This window comes from Mus musculus, chromosome 15 (assembly GCF_000001635.26).
Source record: "Mus musculus strain C57BL/6J chromosome 15, GRCm38.p6 C57BL/6J".
Taxonomy (NCBI): domain Eukaryota; kingdom Metazoa; phylum Chordata; class Mammalia; order Rodentia; family Muridae; genus Mus; species Mus musculus.
The window spans coordinates 4,792,919-4,811,945 of record NC_000081.6 but is presented as its reverse complement, the minus strand read 5'-3'; the positions used below and the strand labels follow the sequence as shown (position 1 = coordinate 4,811,945).

General features: G+C 39.4%; 1 protein-coding gene across 3 annotated transcripts in view; it reads right to left on the bottom strand.

The window, feature by feature from the left end:
- Positions 1-7,900: 7,900 nt before the first annotated feature.
- C6 (complement component 6) overlaps positions 7,901-19,027 on the bottom strand; it is a 76,979-nt gene continuing 65,852 nt past the window's right edge. For 2 of the 3 annotated variants that reach the window (XM_006519958.1, XM_006519957.3), the window contains exons 13-16: positions 18,705-18,816; positions 14,909-15,041; positions 13,506-13,694; positions 10,525-10,957 (exon numbers count right to left, since the gene is read on the bottom strand). In XM_006519958.1, coding sequence (XP_006520021.1) covers positions 10,899-10,957; positions 13,506-13,694; positions 14,909-15,041; positions 18,705-18,816 — 493 coding nt within the window. In that variant the 3' untranslated portion in view covers positions 10,525-10,898. Of the gene's footprint in view, positions 8,324-10,524; positions 10,958-13,505; positions 13,695-14,908; positions 15,042-18,704; positions 18,817-19,027 lie in introns of those variants that run through there. The other variant, NM_016704.2, reaches the window with a different exon arrangement.

Genomic DNA, 19,027 nt, shown 5'->3' with positions numbered 1-19,027 from the left:
CCAGTAAGTATACTCCGGAGTATTTAAGGATATTGATGGTGATGATGGTGACGAGGAGGAGGAAGAGGAGGAAGAGGAGGAGGAGGAGGAAAAAGAAACACAGAGGCAGGAGAGGGAAGTGCTGGGAGTATTATAAGGGGAGTAGGGATGGGAGGTTTGGCTTGGATATGATGACAGTACATGTATATATTACAAAGTTGTCAAAGGATAAATAAAATGATAAATATAATACTTTTTGTGGCTAATAATTTCTTTAAAGAAAGTGTTTTTTAGTTACTTGACTATGTGCAAAACCCAAATTATTCTTTTAATTATATAAGTAAATATTTTATTAAGAATTACTAATATGTTAAGTTGATAACCACAAAAATTTCACCAATTTGAGCAATACTGAAAAAAGTGTTAGAACTTTTTAGTATTTCTTTTAAAAATGAACTTGTGTTTGGAGAATCTGTGGGCACTTACTGAAGAGACATGTAAAACATTGGTGAAGTTGTGTTGCAGCAATTATCTCTAAGTCATACAGATTTGGAAAGAATAATTCATGAAAAAAATAGCAAAACAAAATCTTTTAAAAGGGAGAATTCCATAAAGGCCTTCTGTATTGCAAGGAAGAAAGCAAGATGACTCTAAACATCTCTGTACATCCTGACTTACTCAGCAAAGTGAGAGGCCATTTAAAAAAAATTATCTGGCTGTCCAAAATACTTTAATTAATAATTGATTGATTGATTAATTTTGTATGACAGATTTTTGAGACAGAGTAAGCCCTTGGGAGCCCTGGTCTGGAAATCACTGTGTAGCCCTGGCTGGTCCTGAACTCATCAAATCCACCTGAATGTGCTTTTCCAGTCCTAGGATCGCAGGTTTGAGCTCCCATGTTGAGCTCTCTCTCTATTAATGACAATAATATCTTTGTACTACAGTTTCCAGTGAAATATGTTCGTATGGAAATAGAGGAAGGATCCTGGATAACACTTACAGGTTTTTCTCTACCACAAAATACTACTTCTGAGAGAGGAGCTAGGTGGTTGATGTTTTTGGCCAAATAGCTAAAATATAGATTCTAGAGATTTTATCTATATGAGATCTCACAGTAACTAGAGCTGGGTGACATGTGAGACAAGCTCCTGCTTTCTGTCTCTTGTGTGGAATTGCCCTGTTTAGCTGTGGCATGGAGGTTGAAGACTGAGGTATTTTATTCTACATGAAGGCTCCATCAGATGGCCTGTGCTCTATGAGGCCACATCTTTGCTCCATTATGGGAAGAGCTTGTGGCCTGGCAAAGATGATGATTTTGGTCCTCAGTTTTAAATGGATCAAGAAGAGTATGGACTTGGGTAAGATGGTTCTTCTTCTCTCAGAGATGAAGAGCCTTGGACCAGGATCTTGAAAAGGAATACTTACAAACCTGAGGTGGCTTTAGATGGAACAACCACACAGGTTTCCACTGGATGCTTTATTTCCAAGTTTCAGAATCACTTCTTGAAAATGTGTCACAAGAGGAATCTGGATGCCCATTTGATCTGTTAAATCTAATCTCTAACCATTTTTGTAAATTGTATGAAATGGCCCACTTTAGGGGCAGACGTTTTCCTGGCATAGATGCAGTGCTGTGAAGACTGCTTCCTTTCAGTTCACACATGATGCGAAGAGCACTCCACTTAGGGAGGATGGAGTTGTGATGCTGCATCTTACGGATGATTGATAGGTTATAAAGGAGTGACGATGACCAGTCTTGGCAAAGGTGTCAGTGGGTGAATAGCATATATGATAAAGTTGAAAATATTGTCACAAAAACACTTCTGGAAAGTAGGCTAATGCATAGTATCGGTTAACATTTTATACTTTAAAAATAGTGTTTATGGAGAGGATCTGGATGGAGTTTGGGGAAGGGAAGAATATGATATAAGAATGTTGTAAGGAATTGTCAATATATAAAGAAAGAAAACATCATTAAATATTATTTACTTTTAAGTTCCATTTTTTAAAACATATGTTAAAGAAATAATTTTAGATTAACAGAACCCTTTGTGATATATTTATCTGTCATAACACTGCTCATAATACAAATGTATCAGGGAGAAGTGAACCTAATTAAATATTGGATAAATGATTTATATTTAATATTTTCACACAGATTTTTATAGATATTTAACTTTATGTGACAATAATATCAGAACATGAAAAAGTTATATTTATGTCATGCTATATTAAATGAACATATCAATTTGTAAAACATTATATAAAATATGTTTCCATTTTATCTTTTATGTATGTTTATTGTACGTAGGGCAATACCTGAGATGTGTGAGGTACCAGGAACAATTTTTTTAGTGAAGTTGATTGTCTTTATAGTGGCCCAAATGAGAATATCAGTACAATATGGATAGTTCAATTACAAGCAATTTTGAGCAAATAGTCCTTTCTGGCCAATTGGAATTATTTACTCCCTAAGCTGTGCCCTGAGTATGGATGACATCTTTGGATGACAAATGACATTGTACACATGGGTCACATGTTTCTTGTGGACATCTTGTTAACCTCACAGATAGGAAGAGAAACAGTAGAAAGTAAAGATTGTTCCATAGGTGAAAACCAGTACTTGAGTCCAGTGGGACCCTGAACTTGGGCTCAGAATGTCTGATTGAGTAGTACTGCCAGTCCTCAAAAGTGCCAGTCACTGATAGAGGAATTAAAGAAATTTAAGGAAAATATTTTAGCATTTGGCATTACATTGAACCCCAATCTGACCTAAATAGCGCTCTTGGATCAATTGAGTATGAACAAAAGGAAAAATCAGATAATTCTCATGAAGATTCTTCAACTGGGCTATGGAGGGCACTACTTGAAGCTGCTGAGCAGAACGGTGTTCCTCTTACTGCTCTGCAGTGGTTCTCAATCTTCCTAATGCTGTGACCCTTTCATATAGTTCCTCACAGTGTGGTGATCTCCAACCCCCAAATTATTTCCCTTGCTACTTCATAACTGTAATTTTGCTACTGTTATAATCATAATGAAAATATCTCTGTTTCCTGAGGTCTTAGGCAACCCCTGTGAAAGGGTCATTTGACCCAGGAAAAGGTCATGACTCATACATTGAAAACTGCTGTCTTATTGGGATCTAAGGATAACACTGAGTACATGGGCATAGGAAAGGGCAGGAAAGATTTATTTTACCTGAATCGTTAAAGTAGTTACTTTTAGTTTATGGTTGGTTATCTTCCATCTTTTCTGTTTAGATCATGAAAATTTTAACAAAGTAAACACATTTTGATTAAAGTCAGGTTATATAAAGTCATTATACACACACACACACACATATATATATATATATGATGCATAAATGCAGAGGAAATATGCCATATGATCTGAGTAGAACAGAGTGAGAGCATTTCTAGCATTTGGCTTACCTGAACAGTTTTCCCAGTCATAGCAGGTGTTGTATCCACAGGACACTCTCTTTGTGCTATTCACTGCAAGTTTTAGCCTCTCAAGGCCCCATTCTAACTGTAGGCCTTCTTGGCAGGAACCAGAATGGACAAAGTGGGACTGGGTGTTGTTTAAACATTTTCCAGCCAAAAATTTGCAAGCGGATGAAGTGAAATACTGGCTGGATCCCCCATCAAATATACAGAGATCTTCTGAATAAGCACTGTCGGAGGATGGGAAGCAAGTGTTAGGTCGGAGGGCAGATAGAACATGCAGATGACATGTCCAGGCGACTGGCCACTCAGGTTTTCTCCACCAGGTTTTTGCACTGACAGTTTCTCTCCTTCCACCCGCCCCTCCCACTTCCATCTGGTATGCCTCTGCAACTCATCTTCTTGAACTTCTATCTTAATCTTGCAAATGCTTGCAAATCAATTCAAGTTGGAGTCTGATCAACTGAATAAACAATATTTTTCTTTGATTAACTGCAACCAAGTGACCTGTTTTATTTTCCCACCCCACTAAGTCCCTCTTCATTGTTGGCAATGGTATCAATTAAATTTCTAAACTCATAAGATTGTTTTCTTGCTAACACCCACCAGCATGGCATCCTTTTTATTTTCTACCGATATTAAGTGTAGTTTCAGGTTATCCTGATCAACATAGCCCAGGATCTTTTTGCAACTCCAAAATACTAATTAATTGCTGCAATGGTTCAGCACATGCCATACAATATTTATATTGCTATATAATGTTTTAAGTGTGTCCGAGCTGTGATTTGGAGCATGAGGCTTTAATTCATTCCTTGACTGACAAGCTTCATTTCCACAGATAAAAGAATGAATCCTGTTGCTATGTATGTAACACAAAGCCAGTTTTTCTCTAGGTGGAGGTGACAAATTTCTTTGAGTACTTTAAATTTGAGCTCTTCCTGTAATGTCTACTCCAGAGTTAACAGTCAGTGCACCAGTGTGTAAAGTTATTTCCAGAAAGTAGGGCTTATCCCCTAGAACAAAAGACTGCTTTCTCTATTCGGAAGAAATAAGCTGTGGGCTAGCTACCCCTAACACCTTTACTCTGTATAAAGGGAACAGATGGGTAGAGGAAGGGCTGGAGTGTGTAGCCCAGCACTGATGAACTCTTGAGGGGCGTGTGTATGTTTAAGACTTGGTATTGCACAGACCCAGAAAGATGATTCCTCTGTTAAAAGAACAGTGTGGATACAGTGAATAGTTTCTAGAAATCTTCTGGTGATCGGACCCCTAAAGGAAGAAATCATTTGTGGAAACATCCAAGGAGTCTGATATATGCTGGTGGGCTTACAGAGAAAAAAGGCCCACTGTGCTCACCAGATGATGGAGACCCAGTGCTTACAAGTGTTTGTTCATATTTGCACAGAGGGGTCTGGGGGCTAATGAGTGTTAAAAGTGACACATTCACAATGGTGTGTAGTCTGTTGACTTCCTCTTGCAACATCTCATTTTATTCAGAGAATGTTAACACGATAAAACAGAAGGTGAATTTCCAGGAAACAGAACTAAACAAAGCAAGGATATTTCCACTTGTGGGCTGTGTATTGTGTGGTGTGTTATGTTTGTGTGTGGGATGAGTATGTATATGTTTGTGTATTATGTGTGTGTGTATGTGTGGTATATGTTTGTGGGTGGTGTATTTGTATGGTGTGAATGGTATGTGTGTGTGTGTTGTATATATATGTTTATATAGTATGTGTGTGTATGTGGTGTGCGAGTGGTGTATGCATGTATATTTGTATGGTGTTTGTGCATGTATGGTGTGTGTTTGTGTGCGTGTGTGGTATATGTGTATGTGTGTGTGATATAGGTATGTTTGTATGTGTGTGTGTGGTGTAGCTGTGTGTGACATGTGTATATCTCTGTGTGTGGTGTATGTATGTGTGTGTGTGTATTCCATACTCAAAATACTTTCTTTATTACAACTTATTGGAGTTCCTACTTTCAACTATAGTCAGTAAGAAGGGAAGGTTTTGACAGAGTTGAGTTTGAAAGTTTTAAATGGACAAGAATAATTTTTAACACAAAAATTGGACTGCTTATATAGACAAATGCAATATGAGTGTAGGGAGTCAGGATAAGACATAATTAAAAACAACCCTTGCTCTCAGGAAGGGAATATGAGAAGGTTTGGAGGGAGAAAATGAAGTGGGAAATGACATAGTTATAATCTCAAAAATAAAATAATTAAAAAGAGCTTGCTCCCCAATAGGAAGAGTCTAATTCAACTGAATGTAGGAGTTTCAGCTATGTGAAAATTAATGTTGCATGTTTGTGTGTCAACATCAGCTTCTCCATCAAACTGGCCACACCAGATTGGTTTTCTCAATTTGCAAACCCACTTCAGAGTGTTTCATACCTACAGTCTTCTTCTGGGGACATACAAATACACTTGGATCCAGATTGTTTTTGTCCTGGTGGACAAAGGTCCTTTGATTTTGTCAGAATAGCTGAAACAGAAGAAAAGAGAGAGAGAGAAAAGCAGAGGTCTTTGAACTTGGGAGGACAGGGTGTGGTGAAGGGATACAGCGTATCCATTATCTGTTGGATTAGCGCATTCATCATGGCCTGTTTAAATAAGTTGTTGTGAAACATTCCATCTGAAAAATCCTTCCCAGCTCACTCCCTTCGCTGCTTTCCAAACTAAAACTGCTGTCCAGCTCAGAAAGCTAAAACAAAAACTGGAGATGGAGAGAGTTTTGGTCACTTGTCTTCTAGATCCTTATGGATCATTCGTGATTCTCTGAGGGCCCTGCTAGGCTCTGGGACTGACTGAGAAAACTGTGTCTCACAATCTGTACCTGGTGGGGAAAGACAGATGTTGGTCAGACAAACACAATAATACATAGAGAGTTGCTAACAATATTAGTGATTTTAAAAAGAATGTGTGCAATCAGAAAGAAAAATTGATGTTCCCAGGAAGGTTGGGAACAGTGACCTGTGTGTGGCAGGGAGGGGATGTGGGGACAGTTGGAAGCAGAGGGAACATCACATATGAAAACATTCTGAAAGGAGACAGCGTGTGACTTTCCTGGAACTGAGAGGAGGCCAGTGTGGCTGAGCTCAGAAGGACAAAAAGCACACAATGCAGTGTAGCTACAGTTGCACATGATGGGAATTAAGGCTGTTCCCCTTTATTTCCCAAGCAGTACATCTTTGATGGTTTCTAAGCAAGGAAGCACGTGGCAACAGCAGGTCTAGATTTTGAAAATGAGATAGGCTCCGACTTCTGCAGAAAACTCATTTTGGAAAGATATAGGGAAGAGGACTGTGGTACATAATCTATGGTGTTATTATAGTGATTTCAGGTACAAAGAAATGCTAATTTAAAACAAGGGCCAGATGTGAAAGAAGAGAAATGTAGATAAATTGTATTTGGGTATGTGGTGAACTAGAATGAAATATATTTGTATGTGTGTTAGTTGGGTTAATATTGTGGTAAGTTATGCTAGGAATCAAGTTTAATTCTTATTGTCTGGTTTACCTACAGAAAGGTACTGGGACCTTTTCTGAAAGAGAAAGTATCATAGGATGGTTCATTTCAGGAAGGGAAAGATGAACCAAGATCTCTTCCTACTCATACTGAGTTTGTGGTATCCTTAGCCAAGTAAAGTAGACTTAGAGGAATTTGGCTATTCCTGTTTAGAACTCTGAAGTAATATGTATAGTAAAACCTTTATGTCTGGATTTAAATGCAATTCACAGTAAAGCCTTTATGTCTGTCTTTGAGTGAAATATTTCAGCAAAGCATTTGCCATGTTTGGGTCAATCACTGGCGGCTGAGAAATTGTTGTGAGACGTTTGAACCTTGAAGAAATGCTGTCTCTAGATAATCTGTTCTCCGTGTTATGTGAGAACATGCAGCTGCACCAACCTTGGTCCTCAGACACTCCTGGCAAGCCTGGAGTTCTTACTTTTGATTATGGCTGGCCATGGTCAAAAGGGACTGAGATTCCTATGTGCCGTCTTCTCTCATGGGTAGCAAGGGCAAGATAACTTCAGAAGCTGGAACCTTTTCAAGCCCCAATTAACCTTGTATAATGTTTAACTATAGTAACTGGAGTGACTTAGATGAGTGTCAGTCTTTTCTTAGAAGTCTGAACCCCTCTGCTCCTTTGGAAAATGAAGGCTTAGCATCTTGGTGACCTTCTCTGTCTGCTGCTGCACCTATGCCCAACATCAATCAATAGAACTCAGCAAAGAAATCTGTGCTAAGGATTAAATTCATTAAATCTGTTAGGAAACTGTTAAGGCTACCACTGTGAGTTGAATTCCCTGGCATAAGACTGCAGAGAGAATGAGGTGATTTGGCAGACCTTAGTCTAAGACAAGAACCTGTGTATCCCGTCCCGCGGGATTCAGTTATTCGTGGGTGCGAGGGGGACCGCGAACCTGGAAGGAAATGGGAGGAAAAGAAAGAGAGCCGGAGGACCAAGTAGATTAAACCTATCAAGGTCTCATTTATTAAGCTGAGGTGCTTTCCTTATAAAGCATACATCGCGGAAAATAGGGGAGGGGTCGAGGGAGAGTTGTACAAAGAACAAGGGAAAGGACGACTGCTGACATGGGGGCTGAAGTCAGGCGCCAAGCAGCAGGCACTTTGCATCTTATCTCCAGAGCCTTGATCCTCCTCAACAGCCTTGGGAGTCAAGCTGGGCTCAGGCACAGCTCATGTCCTTGGATGTCATGGGAACTCGGAAAGAGATAGGGAAGAGGGGACTGTTATTCAAATTTTACAGTCTTAGGTGTTAGGAAGGGAATAAGGAGGAAGGGGGTGGCAACCAGCTCTTAGTTCAAGGCCCTTTGACTTGTTAAGGAGATTGTGAAGGGATCACTTTCTCACGGATGGTCTCTGACACCTGTGAAAAACAAGAAAACTGCTAGTGAGGTAGGCACTAAACAAAATGACTTGTTTACCAGGTGTTAATGGTGTGTGCCTTTAATTTCAGCACTCAGGAGGCAGAGGCAAGCACATTTTGGGTCTACAGAGTGAGTTCCAGGATAGCTAGGGCTATACAGAGAAACCCTGTCTAAAAAAAAAACCAAAAAAACAAACAAACAAAAAAAAAAAACAAAAACAAAAATAAAAATCAAAAGTCAAAACCAACCAACCAACCTACCAACCAACCAAACAAACAAAAAAAACCCACCAACTGTGATGGTCTGAATATCTTTGGCCCAAGGAGTGGCACTATTAGGAGGTGTGTCCTTGTTGGAGTAAGTGTGTCACTTTGGTGGTTGGCTTTGAGACCCTTTCCTAGCTTCCTGGAAGACAGTCTTCTCCTGGTTGCATTTGGAACAAGATGTAGAACTCTCTGCTTCTTCTACAGTACCATGTCTGACTGCACACTACCATGCTTACTGCTATAATGATAATGGACTGAACCTCTAAAATTGTAAGCCAATCCCAATTAAATGTTGGGCTTTATAAGAGTTGCTTTGGTCAAAGGGTCTCTTCACAGGAATGAAAACCTTAAGACACCAATCAAATCTAAAACCCAAACTGCCACCTTCAACAACAAATTAATGAGTCTTGGAACAGATGTAGAGAAAGTCAGCATAGTTGACACCTGCAGAAAGGTCAAAGAATACAAGGACACACATAAAGTCACCTAACGTCTGTGAGACATAGCTCTATGGGCATTAACTATGAGACGTGAGAAATTTGGTGGTGGTGGTGGGAGTAATGACTTGAAAGTCTGATTTTCAAGATGAATGAATGTAACAGCTGATCCATGTACATATTATATATGAGGATTTCATGGTTAGCAAAACAGGAAGGACGGAAGGAAGGAAGGAAGGAAGGAAGGAAGGAAGGAAGGAAGGGTGGGAGGGAGGAAAAGAACAAGGAAGGAGAAATCTCAATGAAAACAGGAAGGAAGAGACAGCATTATTTTGAAGAATCTAAAAGGGGTTTGGTTTGTTCGTAATTCAGGAGAAAGGGGACAGCAATTTGGACCAAGATACCAGACAAAACTGGAGAGAAGTAGATACATTCAAGACATTTAATTCATGTGCATAAAATAATATAACAATGGACTTAGAATTGAAAGTAAGGTCAATCTCTTAAACGGCAACATGGATTCAGGAAACCCGTATACCATACTCATCTCAACTGGGAAAAATAAGGAAGGATCCCCAAAGAAGTATGCTTGAGCGAAGATAAAGAGCTGAATAGTGTCCACATAAAGGAAGGGGACTAACATGGAAGAAGACAGAGTGCATCCTCTGTAAGGAGAAGCCTGGGTTGTCTTTGTTTCCAGTGAAGTCTATGCAGAGGATGTTTAGCATCCTCTAAATCTGACATCCCAACCATGTGGGATGAGTCAAACATCCCTGAGCTGGATCTGATTCATCAGCATCCACAGGACAAGAATGCCTCTGTGAACAAGCTAATTGTCAAGAGAGAAAATAAATAGCCATACGCTGATATTCCTTAAATTATGAAGCAGAACAGGGGATTGGGTTCACAGGGTCTCACTTAGCCTATTGCGGACAAGAGTTGAGAAAGCAAGGTTTTCATTAAAGACACAATGGAATACTGAAAACAATGGCAAATCTTTTTTCATTTGCTATTATTTCTGTCTCCCACCATCATCACTTTTGAACCCTCATTTCAACTGTGGAGATGTGACCAGGAACCTAGGTAGGGAGGGGTTGTAGCTCTAGTGTGATCAGTCGTAAGAATATCAGAAGAGATTGAAAGGAAATAAAACTGTAATTCATGTAATGTATGTTAAATAGCCCAAAGAGTTGTTTGTGAGCTTTGAAACCTGGGGCTGAGAACACAGCAGAACAGACCAGGACATGCCCGGGCAAGCCCATCGCCTCCCTAGCTCCCACCCCTCTGACCTAAGTTAAATGTTACAGGCTGCTGATGTTTAAATGGACCAATCATGTGAAACCGCGCCAATTCCTTCCCCAGCCCCACTCCTTTTCTATAAAAACCCCTAGCTTCCAAGCCTCGTGGTCGAATCCACTGTCTCCTGTTGTGTGAGATACGTTTCGACCCGGAGCTCCGCCATTAAAAAACCTCTTGTTGTTACATCAAGGTGTTGTGTTCTATTCGCGATTCTTGGGTGCACGCCGAATCGGGAGCTGAGTGGGGGTTTCCCCACTGAGTTCTTTCAAGATGGGTGAGGTCCACTGCAGCTCTGCAGATGTACGCTGATGTGGAAGAGGTTTCCATTGTTTCTTACATAATTGTTTTCTATCCGTTCTCACACAGGCTAGAGGAGGCTCAGAGCTATGCGTTGTCTGCAGTGAGAGATGGACTTTCACGTGCTGTGGAACACTGTCTAGCCCCTGCCAGTTTGAAGTGCTCATTGACCACACAGGGGCTTTTCATCCTCTTTGATCCTTTGTGAGGAACCTGGTGCTGGGACTGAGTACGACAGAAGGCCAAACTCAGGAGCAGCATAATGAGAATACTTTTTAATCTTTGAAATGCTGAGAGCGGGAGGATTTCCTGAGGTGTATGTAAGGGGTTGGTCCTAAAAGGAAGGAAGAACATGGCTGTAGAGGGAAGTAATGATAAAAACACCTTTTTACAAGGAAAGAGCAAAGAGTCTGTCTTTGCTAGTAAAAGTCTGAAAGTGTCTCTACCTTACTTGGACTTATTTATTTATTTACTTTTTAAATCTTTTTCTTTCTTTTGACTAGAATCTATTACTGTCACATAAGATATTGCATATCAGGTATTTTAGTTCCTTTATCTTTTTTTTTTGTTGTTGTTGTTGTTGTTTTTTTCGAGACAGGGTCTCTCTGCATAGCCCTGGCTGTCCTGGAACTCACTTTGTAGATCAGGCTGGCCTCGAACTCAGAAATCTGCCTGCCTCTGCCTCCCGAGTGCTGAGATTAAAAGCGTGTGCCACCACGCCTGGCTTACTTCCTTTATCTAGATGGAATCCATCTCATGTTTCTTTATTTCCTTATTATTTAAATTTCCAAAGACAGAGTTGGCTATGTACATATATGTGCATGTATGTATGTATGTATGTATCTAGCCACATATACTCTTATGAACAAAATGCTCCTCAGAATATCTTAACTTTGGAAGCCTGAAATGTCCAACCACACCTCTTCTGATATTCATATTACTTATTATTATTATGATTAGGAGCCTGTGATCCAAGATACAACATTCACCTGAAGTCCTCACTGGTTCCCACAGGATTTACTTAAGGTTAGTTGATAGGTTAACTTTCTCCATTTCCTTCAAATATTGTGAGATCCCAGAAGAGAAGAAAGGACAGGGCAGCAAGGCACATGGGGAGTTAGCAGAGCTGATGCATACACTTGGTCTAATTTCCCCTCTCTGTGTCTCTGTTCCTTTTCAAAGTGAAATTAGCCTAATAGCTTATCTCAGATGCATCCTCAAGAATTCCGATTAAAAGTGAGACAGTGTTCAAAAGTACAAATGTCAGATGCTTCCTCTCATTGGAAGAGAGTGGGCACACAAGAGGGTAGTGACCAGATGAAAGACAGATAATAATATATTTCTTTCATATGCAGGATTTAGATTTATCTATACCTATGAATATGAAAGAGGAATACATGGGAGGAAGAAGAACAAGAGGGAGAAAAAGAGAGAGAAGGGGGATAATGGGGGTGGAAAGTGGGGACAGATATGAACCAGAAACATTGATGCACATAAATGAGAATATTGTAATGAAAACCATTATTTTCTACATAAACTGCAAAAGTCAGTTTAAGGAAAGCTGAAAAATGTAAGGCTGGGGACATGCTCAGTTGGTAGAGTGCTCGCCACACAAGCGGGAGGATCTGAGTTGGGATGGCAAGGTATTCCTGTATTCCCAGCACTGGGGACGTGGAACCATGCAACTTGCAGATCCCTGGATCTCTCTGCTCAGTGAGCTAAATGGTAACCAAATAGATGAGCTACAGGTGTACTGAGAAATCCCTTCTTTAAAAAAAAATAATGAGGTGGGCAGTGATGGAAGAAAGCATCAGTTTCAACCTCCAGCCTCCATATATGTGGACATCCATGTGCGTGAACACCCACTTATGTACATTCATGTTGAAGTATACACCACAATAATCTCATAATCTCTCTCTCTGTCTCCAAAAAGTAATTAGATATTTTTTTACAAAGCCAGCTACCATTGTTATTATATAGATTCAATATATAAACTGTCAAAATGAAAAATAGACTTGCTTTTAAAACAAAGGTTTTAAACAGTCAAATTAAAGCAATTTCCAAAGCCCATTTTAAAATTAGTTGTGGATGAAACCAGTTAGAAGATTTAGGGAAATATGAAAATTTATACTGTTCTCTAGTGAGTTGTCTCAAAGATATGCCTATAGTTTCTTCTCTTCAAAACAATTGATTTCAGCTCCAGAGATGCAGTACTCACCAGGGGAGGGCTCTTAAAATTTTATATTGATTAAAAATTTTTAAAATTGGTACATAATGTATCTTCATAGTTGTGGTATTCCATAAGATATTTGGTACAAATTTGTGTGCAAATCAAGGTTAAAAGATCTATTTCTTTTGTAATAAAAAATACTTAAATTTCTCTCTAGCTGGGACAAATACCAGACACCAATTTCTTTCTGGTTCAATAACATCAATGTTAGGAAGGTGGGACTTGGGCAGAATTTAAAAGGATGTAAGTAGCATAAAAATACATCATTTAGAGGAGCTGATATAAGGAGAATCAGATGGCAGACTAAGAGAATTAGAAAACTTCAGATATAGGTAATGATTACAATGCCTAATTATAGGTTTCCCACTATTTTCTACTGGAACCATAACTTTCAGCTATTATCAGTTCTGTCTTGTTAGATGAGAGATCTTGGACTCCCTGTAACTCTTGAAGTTTTCTATTGGAAAGGGAAATTGAACACATCGTCTAAGATGTAAACACTTACTTGGCTAATAAGGTATTATCTCATCATCTGCACAGGGTAAACTAAGCTTCCCTTTTCATTCTAAAATCGATCTGAGCAGAGCAATGCTTTGGATGCTGAATTACGGATCCTGTGGAGCCAAACCTTTGGAATCACAGATTTGCTCACCTTGTTCACAGGTCAATGAATTTGAAATGGGAGGTGTCCAGGAGTCTTCCTTGCATGTATACCTTGATGGTCCAGCAACAACAAAGCCTCTGGGGCATGTCAGCTCAATGGATTCCCCAATCTGATACACTCTCTGAAATGGGGAGATGGTCAGGACATCCTGAACAACGGGCTTGAGGCACGAGGTCCCTGCAGGGAGAACAATATCTCAGATGTGCTCAGTGGAGCAGAAGGGTCAACAAATACACTCAGACGATGATGTGTGACCAAAGAAGTGATGCTAGTGACACTTACTGTGTTTGCTCAGCTGTGGTACCTCCTTTTAATCAGTGAAATTTGTAGTTAAAAATCTCTAGCTTCTCAGTAGCCCCACTAAAACAAATCCTTTAATCCTGATAACAAAGGATTATTTGCTGAGGAGCTGGCCCCACACTCACCTTTTGTTAAATCTTTTGAATATTTTTTCTGTCAAGAAATAATTTCCTTTATTTTTCTACCTCTTGAGTTTTCCATCCTTTTAAAGAATTTATTTATTTTTTATTTTATCTGTATGTGTATTTGCCCATGTGTGTGTGTGTGTGTGTGTGTGTGTGTGTGTGTGTGTGTGTGTGTGTGTGTGTGGTGTATCACAGGTGTGCCTGATATCATGCCTAAGGAGTCAGAAGAGGATGTCCATCTCCTGAAACTGTATATATAGATGGTTGTGAGCTGCCATGGGGTTCTTGGAATCAAAGTTGCATCCTCTGCATGAGTAGCAAGTGCTCTTAACTACTGAACCATCCCTCTACCTTCCTTTTGTGTTTTACTTAAGGGAAGTCACTACACTGTGAATGACAGACACAGATCATTTTAGTTGAGAGTGCTCGCAGCTCTACATAAGTGATTCCAGAGGTGTTTGAGGTACCTTTTCTGAGTCTTGTTTGAATCTGTTTTTACCTTCCAACAGCATGGATAGCCACAGAAAACACATATTTGACTCAGTCTTTTCTGGTGAAGGATGTAATTGAACCCTCCAAAAAATAGTGGTTTGTAGATTATGGTATCTTATACAAAATTCCAAATCTGAGTATTGCACTTTTGAGATTTATCCATTTGTTTCAATTTTTACATCACCCAAGGCAGATACCCATGATTAGATAAGTTTTCTGGCTCCATAAATTTCTTTTTAGAGGCATACTTTATAGTGTTATGTGTATGAGGTTAATATGCAAGGGCAGGAGAGCTGAAATCTGGTATTATGAAATATAACGTTAGCAAATGAGCCCCATTCACTGCTTCACTAAGTCTTTTCACCACTGTTGCTAACAAATCCGTAAGATGAACCGAACTGACTCTGCTCTATTTGTATTGGCATCCATTCTGCTCGGGAGTCATGCAAATGCTTGTGTTTGCCTCATGCTTACTTTGGCATTCCACATCTCCTTGACTCCAGGTTCTGTCTGGTAAACATCTCAAGTACTGGAATCCAACAGCTGTGAATCCAGTAAGACATGAAATTTCAACTTCCTCCCCAACTGAGTACAGTTTCTTCTCATTCTAGAATTAAAAGAGAAATAAGAAATCATGAATGTGATGAATTATCTCTGGATACCTTAGGCCTTCCTGGATTCTGCCCAGTGCATACTCTTGGTATCTACACAACTGTCTTCTTAAGATTCTGCTCCTAAATTCAGTCCCAATGTCTTTTCATTCCTCCTCCTCCTCTTTTTCCTCCTCCTCATTTTTGTTCTTGGATAACTTTTTAGCTTTTCATTCTCTGAATTCATTTTTCTGCCTTAAACTAATTATACTTTTTGTACTGGAATTTCCTTCTGCTTTTGAGTATGATAGTACATGCCTTTAATCACAGTATTTTGGAGGCAGAGGTAGTAGAACTCTATGTGTTTAAATCCAGCCAAGACTACACAATGGGACTAGTATGCCTTACACGTTACAGACAGGTTGCACTTTCTACCCGAGCTTTTTGTGCTTCTGGGGTCTGTGGAGAGCTGAGCAAGCCTTCTTGGGCTCTTGCACCCATGGACAAAACCAAAACCAAACAGATGGCAAAACTTCCTCCTTAGGGCTTGCTGTGTAAGCACATCGACCTGATTTTCAATCTTCCCCAGCAATGTAAAATCCAGATGTGGTGACAACATCTGTAACTTGAGCATTGGTGGTGGGCAGAGACAGGAGAATTTCTGGGGCTTTCTGGGCACTCAGTCTAGCCACTGAGTCTAGTCTAGTCTAGTCTAGTCTAGTCTAGTCTAGTCTAGTCTAGTCTAGTCTCAGTCCTGGTTGAGTGAGAGATCTTGTCTCAAAAACAATGAAGAAGAAAGCAACAGAAGAGGGCATTTAAAGTTGTCGTCAGGCCCCCATGCACACCTGTATATACACATGCACAAATGTGCACATAGATATAAAATACACAAACACACACACACACACACACACACACACACACACACACTCAACCAAACAAAACCCTATGTGATGATGCCTCCTGTTATGGGTTGACTGTGAGACATTCCTTGCAGGTTTATGTGTTTGAACACTTGTTTCCTATACAGTGGTACTGGGATGGGAGGTTCAGAAACCTTAAAGAAATGGAGTGTAGTGGGAGGAAGTGTGCTCCTGGGGTTCAGGCCTTAGACCTTATAGCCGGTTCACACTTTCCACCTGGGCTCTGTGTGCTTCCTAGTCTGTGGAGATGTGAGCAGGCCTCCTCAGGACCTTGCCACCACGGACAGGGTCTTCCCTCACTGTTGCTTATTCAGCTACAACATTCCCATCTGTAACCACGAGCCAAAATATATCCTCCCAGAGTTAATTCTGTAAGTAATTGTTTAAGGATTTAGTCATATTTGATTTTCTCCATTCACATGTTTGCTAGAACACGGGCCACAACAATGAGACATGACACAAATACCCAATGTTGCTAGAAAAGAAAAGCTTTATGCTCATAGTGTCATGTCTGTTCATTGCATGACCATCTTACATTTATAAGAAGCATGTGCCAATCCTAGAAGCTTATTAGTCATTATATATTTCCTAGATAATGGATAAGGCATTGTTTTATGGGGAGTCACTAAAAATTTCAAGATAAAAATTGGATCTTGCACTTCTTAAACTATTAGTTAAAACTAACTCACGCTATTATCCTTACCTCCTGTCATTTTGTTTCTGAAATAAGTCACTGCTTTGAACTCTTGTCTCCATTTTTCCCAGGAAGCAATAACTTATACAAATATGTTGCAATTATTGAGATCAGAGGGCAGAGAGATTCTCAAACACTTTTATTCCCCAAATTCCACAATTGTCTGTTAAACTACTACTTTGTTTGTTTGCTTGGTTTTATTTTTTTGAGACAGGATCTCACTGCATGGTCCTGCCTCGCCTGTAAATCACTATGAATATCAAGCTGGCCTTGAACTCACATAGATCCATTTGTCTCTGCCTTCTGAGTGTTGGGATTAAAGATGTACTCCATTACACCAGGTTTAAATAACTCTTCCTAATACATAAATTGATCTAGTCTATGGGACTTGATTACAACATCAGGGAATGGAGCAAGGGACATAATCTAATGTTATAAAAAGATCCATAAGCATAATGAATTTCTGTTTAAAGCCTCATTGGGTTTTTAAAATTAAATAACAAAAAATTTAAAAGTTTTAGTGTTCAGCTGGTATAAACATGTTAAACATTATTTAGTCAGCTGGATATGACAATATATAATTTTTGACATCGATCTTCTAAAGCAGGAACTAGAAAATATTTTTCTATAAAGGGCTTGCATTAGTCAGTTGCTGGTCATAAAAGCACCTGTCACAGTTGTTCATATTTTCTACTATTTCATGGGAGCAGTTATAAGTAATATGTAAACAAATTAATATGGCTGTGTTGTAATTTTTTTTTAAAGTAACAAACTAGATTGATCCCTGAGGCTGTACTTTGGTGATGCCTGTTCTAAAGGATCGCTCCCTGCTCTGTGACTTCCACAGTGTGGACATTTGTGGATATTAGCACAGTGTGGACATTTGTGGATATTAGCACAGTGTGGACATTTGTGGATATTAGCACAGTGTGGACATTTGTGGATATTAGCACAGTGTGGACATTTGTGGATATTAGCACAGTGTGGACATTTGTGGATATTAGCACAGTGTGGACATTTGTGGATATTAGCACAGTGTGGACATTTGTGGATATTAGCACAGTGTGGACATTTGTGGATATTAGCACAGTGTGGACATTTGTGGATATTAGCACAGTGTGGACATTTGTGGATATTGTCTTTTTGAGGCAGCACTTGAGAGCTTGTGAACCAGATTGTGGGAATGGAAGTGCCTGCTCTGTGTTTAACATGCCTTCCATTGCATTGGTGAGACCAAGACCTCTACCCTGGAATAAAGACTGAAATGATCTCCTTCCAAAATGCCTCTTCTTATGACCATAAGGCAAGGTACACGCGGCATGGGCTATCGGTCATGGATATCTATGATGGTGATGTTGGGGATTTGTATGATACTGAGTTTTGATAATAAATATACTATTGGAAAAAAGATGAATTTAAAATTTTTATTCATTTAAAAAATGTAAAATGGCCAGAGAGCAAACCTTTTGTGATCAATTTTAATGTTATATATCTCCTAAAGAATTCAGTCTAAAGCCACAGACTCATGTGACAAGACTCACATCTTATAAAAAGCATAGAAACATATTGTGACTTAATGAAAAGGACAGAATTTAAAAGATGTTAGAATTGTTTTGACTGCTCAAGGGTCTACAAATTTCTAACCTAACCAATCAATGAAGGTTCAGCTCTAATGCTTATGTCCAAGTCACCTTTATGTCTCGGGGAATATGCCTTAGAGTCCGAAGGAAACAGCCAGGTCTTAGTTGGAAACTGTTACAGCCACCCAAAGCTACTCTGTGTTGAACCTTCATTCTTCACTCAGTCTGCCACGTTCTTATGGCTGGAGTGGTACAAAGGAAAACATCACCTGGTTCTTCCTTGACTGACAGATGGGAAGATACCCCAGGGTATTCAAGATTAAAGGGTGTGCCAGCATTTCTGGATGTTCCCTTGTACTTTTGAGTCGGCATATTATTAAAGTAGGAAAATAACAACTCTAATGAAAAGAAAACCTTCTTTTGGACTTGCTTTCAAGTCCTCTTTTTGAACTTCAAACCAAGAGTTACATTCAGGACACTCACCCAGGTAAATGCGTTTTCTGGGAGAGGTGGTTGAGAACACCCTGATTCTGCTTCTGGCTCAGCAAGGTCTACTTCTTTCATTTCTTCATCATCATTGATACATGGTTGTCCACTAAAAGGGAAAGAAATAAATGTGTGCATGTGCACACACATACATACATTCATGCATGCATATATTAAAGCAACATGGCCAGTCTGTCTAACATATTCATCATATACTGATACTGATTAAATAGGGAACCTGCTACTTAGTGAGTTAAGGGTAGTAGCAGATTTTGTGCTTCATTAGTATATTGTGTAGGCAGATCTAAAATTCTAAGCAT